This window comes from Gadus morhua, chromosome 20, assembly GCF_902167405.1.
Source record: "Gadus morhua chromosome 20, gadMor3.0, whole genome shotgun sequence".
In the NCBI taxonomy this organism is placed as follows: domain Eukaryota; kingdom Metazoa; phylum Chordata; class Actinopteri; order Gadiformes; family Gadidae; genus Gadus; species Gadus morhua.
In genome coordinates, this window is record NC_044067.1 from 22,227,101 (window position 1) to 22,231,722 (window position 4,622).

At 46.2% G+C, this 4,622-nt stretch overlaps 1 protein-coding gene across 1 annotated transcript in view; it reads left to right on the forward strand.

Annotated features, from left to right (window-relative positions):
* Window positions 1–4,027, forward strand: part of desma (desmin a) — a 9,005-nt gene extending 4,978 nt beyond the window's left edge. Inside the window, exons 4-10 of the mRNA XM_030344103.1 lie at window positions 1–45; window positions 363–488; window positions 780–890; window positions 1,181–1,290; window positions 1,425–1,477; window positions 2,175–2,272; window positions 3,334–4,027. The exon at window positions 1–45 is cut by the window's left edge and continues 117 nt beyond it. Coding sequence (XP_030199963.1) covers window positions 1–45; window positions 363–488; window positions 780–890; window positions 1,181–1,290; window positions 1,425–1,477; window positions 2,175–2,272; window positions 3,334–3,375 — 585 coding nt within the window. The 3' untranslated portion in view covers window positions 3,376–4,027. The remainder of the gene's footprint in view (window positions 46–362; window positions 489–779; window positions 891–1,180; window positions 1,291–1,424; window positions 1,478–2,174; window positions 2,273–3,333) is intronic.
* The last annotated feature ends 595 nt before the right edge of the window (window positions 4,028–4,622 follow it).

Below are 4,622 nucleotides of genomic sequence, written 5' to 3' on the forward strand. Positions count from 1 at the left end.
GCTGCCAAGAACATCTCCGAGGCTGAGGACTGGTACAAGTCCAAGGTGGGCCTTTCTGTCTGTCTGTCTGTCTGTCTGTCTGTCTGTCTGTCTGTCTGTCTGTCTGTCTGTCTGTCTGTCTGTCTGTCTGTCTGTCTGTCTGTCTGTCTGTCTCTCTCTCTCTCTCTCTCTCTCTCTCTCTCTCTCTCTCTCTCTCTCTCTCTCTCTCTCTCTCTCTCTCTCTCTCTCTCTCGCTCTCTCTCTCTCTCTATCTATCAACCTTCCAAATGTAATGTAATTGAACTTAATAGTAATATAATGTAACCATATGTAGTGTAACCTAATTGTAATGTAAAGTAATCTAATGAAATGTCCTTCATCAGGTGACCGACCTGAACCAGGCGGTGAACAAGAACAACGACTCCCTGCGCCAGGCCAAGCAGGAGAGCATGGAGTACAGACACCAGATCCAGTCCTACACCTGCGAGATCGACTCCCTCAAGGGAACCGTCAGTACCCCGTCTGCGTCCTCCTTTCCTTCTCTCCTCCTCTCTTGTACACGTTTTGATCTCATTCTTTCTCCCATTTAGTCCCTCTCTCTTTCTCTTTCATTCCTAATATCTTAGTTTCCTTCTAACTCCTTTACTTTCTTGTCTTCTTCCTTTCCTTCCTTAGTTTTGTAGTTTATTTTCTTTTTGAACATTTCATTTATTTGCAAGGACCTTCCCGTACCCTTGTCGTACCCCACATCCTCTCTCTCTCTGTATTGTGATGGTCGCCTATGCTCTCTCTACCCCTAGAACGAGTCCCTGATGCGCCAGATGAGGGACATGGAGGACCGCATGGGCCGCGAGGCCTCAGGCTTCCAGGACAACATCACCCGTCTGGAGGAGGACATCGCCAAGATGAAGGTCTGCTCCTCTCTCCCCTCACCCAGTCCAGTGATGGACTCGGTCATTTGTTTTACACTTATTCCTTTCAGTGGACACCTTTTCAAGTGGTGCTGAGAATGTTTGAAAACAATTAATACACTACTGAAGGAAATGACAAATTACATTAAAGTTCTGCAAGAAAAATTAAGAAAGTTAAGAAAGTTCACAAAACAAAGAAATAACTAGACAGTAGACACTAGACTACAGCAACTTAGCTTCAAGGCCCTTGGTGTTAACTCATCGCTACATCTGGGTTGTCTTGTGACCAGGATGAGATGGCCCGTCATCTGAGGGAGTACCAGGACCTGCTCAACGTCAAGATGATGCTGGACATTGAGATCGCTACATACCGCAAGCTGCTGGAGGGAGAGGAGAGCAGGTACAGTGAGCCTTATGCTGCTCCACTAACGCAGAACATACGCTCGGGTTCATGCCCCAAGCTAGCATGCTGACCCCGTATAATGGATACAGTACATACACATGTACAAAGGTCTGTGTTCCTTCATCCTGTAGAATCACCACCAACATGCCAGTGCAGTCTGCCTATTCCTCTGTTGGATTCAGAGGTAAGACACACCGCCTCTTCACTCATACAGTTTTTCTCATTCATTAAAATGACTCGTATCATATAATACTGCTTAGGAGGGTTACATAATAGCTAACCATATTTCTATCTATATATAAGCACTTGCTCAATGACCTATGCATTATATAACGTTGTGTGACACGCTCAGCTGCAGTAGCATATTATTTCCAGCCAGGGGAGCTATATAACCAACATAAAACACAGTGGCGGTGAACCATAAAACATAATCCGAATATCCTATAACTCCGGATAATCCACTGTTACCTGGGAATTGCTTCCCATCTCCATTGTAGATTGTAGAAAATATCCGGTAATACGTGAGCTACGAGAACTAAAATAATTTAGCTTGATATACCCTTTTCATAGAGGTGTCATCGAAGCACAAACACAGTTCTCACTCATAAAAATAATTATGGGTCTGCTCTTTTTATTTATCAGGTGCGGGTAGGAGACTTACATTCATTGGTCCATGAAAGGAGCAGTTATTATCTACAACATAATTAGTGTTGTGAGCGACACCAGTGTTTGTCCTCCGACGAGGCTGCTGTGAAAGGCTCTGTAGCTCAGCGGATGGTATATGGCAGCATTACATCTCTGGGTGTGCTGCTAAACAGACAGCTAGGTGTGTTGTACAGCAGATGGTACGTTAGCAGCTAAACCAGTCCACCCCTCAACAGAGACCAGTCCTGAGTCGCAGGCGGCCCACCAGCGATCCTCCGAGGTCCACTCCAAGAAGACCGTCCTCATCAAGACCATCGAGACCCGCGATGGAGAGGTAACACACACACACACACACACACACACACACACACACACACACACACACACACACACACACACACACACGCACGCACGCACGCGCACGCACGCACACACACACACACACACACACACACACACACACACACACACACACACACACACACACACACACACACACACACACACACACACACACACAAGCCCTATTCATACACACACAGACACACAAACAAATACACACACACACACGGCTGAACGTGTGTTCAGCCGTGTGTATGTGTCAACGTAAACGTTGACCCTATTCTTTAGATGAAGCATGTTCTGAGCGCGGGTGCTAGTGTGCAGTGTGTGAGTCTGCTCCCAGAGCCCTGCTCATGGTGCCTGTAATGTGAATCACTGCAGCCCATAGGCTGATGCTCACTACCAGATAAGAGTCTTTTTAAATTGCTTGTCAAAGCAGCGCCGCTGGCTGCGGCTCGGGGAAGGCGAGAGAACGTGGCTCAGCGACCACGCACAGGAGTCTATGAAATATTAATAAGTCCGATCTCCAGCCCTATATGCAGCGGTCAAGAATAGTATGGCCGTTGATCAGACAGAGGCTGAATATGCTGATGTGGAAACCTCATGCCATAAGAATGAGCCCTCCATGCGGCGTTCCTGAAACATTAAAGCCATTGAGCAGGTGTCAGGTGTTCTGGGCGTGTGCAGACAGAGCCCACTCCTAGTCGCACCGCTATCGATCCGGGTAACCCACTGTTCAGACCCTTAAACACTAATCCCAAGCTGGAGGTCCGGATCCCTGTGGGGGTCGGCTGATGGCCCAGAGAAAACATTTTATTTTAAGTTTGAAAGAACTTTTTGTACAGCCACATAAATAGGTTGGGAGGTTGTAGTACTGTGCTACTGCAGTACTGCAATACTACTGCAGAACCACACTACTGCAGTAGTACTGTGGCACTGTGGCACTGAAGTAGTACTGTAGTACTGTGGCACTGTGTTACTGCAGTAGTACATCAGTACTGTGGTGCAGGTATGACTGTGTCTCTGCTCTGACGTCCTCTCCTCTCCCCTCAGGTGGTCAGCGAGTCCACACAGCACCAGCAGGACATCATGTAAACCAAGGAACCACAACATTCTATCAAATAAAGTTTACTGAAGAAGATAACAACTGAATCAAACGTATAATTGTTTTATAATTGTTTCAAAGAAGGGAAAAGGGATATTTCATTTTCCTCCTGTAGGGTAATTTTTGCAAGTGCAAGTAGATTTTAACAAAGAAAGCAAAGGACACAGCTGCCGTTGCCTCCTCTGCCTCTCAGCTGGCTCCAGGATGGCAGAGATTCCAGGGCTTGGTTATTATTATTATCTATAACTAGGGGCCTCAAGTAGAAACCCAAGCTACAGAGACGTAAGCCAAAAGCTAATTCAACAACATGGCAACGTGTTAGTAGTGCTGTAATGGGTGGAAGGAAAGTCTAAAATATTTTGTAAACTGAAGAAATCCTCACCATTCGGAGTGGGTGATTGGCTGACCTCAAGAACACTCAGAGGTTCATGAGGTGGACTTTAGAAGAAGATCTACATGCCGATACCAACTGATTGGATGAATGTAAAAGAGCAGCTCTGAACAGGTCAACCCAATGGTAGCTGTTGGGAGTGAGGAGTTTGATGCTACACAGCATGGGTTGTTGTATTTGTATGTGAATGGGCAACAAAGTTACACTGTCTCAAAAATAGGCTTTTCAAATAAAAGTGTGTGCCCGGTACAGCATGTCACCTTTTGATTTAAATTCCCATAATTGAAACACAAATGAATTCCAATTGGACAGAAAGAGTGAATGCCAAATGGACAGAAAGAGTAGACAGACGGACAGAGAGACATATACAGAGACAGACAGACAAAGAGAGTGACTGACAGATGGACGGGCAGACAGACAAACCGAGAGAGAGCACCGTGTAGACAGAAAAACAGAGCAGAGCTGTCAGTAGAGACAGACAGAAAGACAGACAGACAGATGGACAGACATACATTGTTTCTGAACGTCAGTTCATTCCTCGGAGGGGCCGTTAGTCGAAGTGGCCCTCTTGAAGTGGTCAGTAGCAGAGGCGCCCGGCGGGGCAGGAGTGGAACAATAGCTTAGCTAATGAGTTGGCCCCCACTGAGGGATTCTGTTTGCTGCTGTAGCATATTAGTAGCTATGGGACATTACCGCCTCCTGAGTGTATGTCTGTAGTCATGTAGTCACTGAACTGAGAATGTCAACAGAGATAAAACACAAGCTCAATTTTGTGTGTGTGTGAGTGTGCGTCTGTGTGTGTGTGTGTGTGTGTGTGTGTGTGTGTGTGTGTGTGTGTTTGTGTGT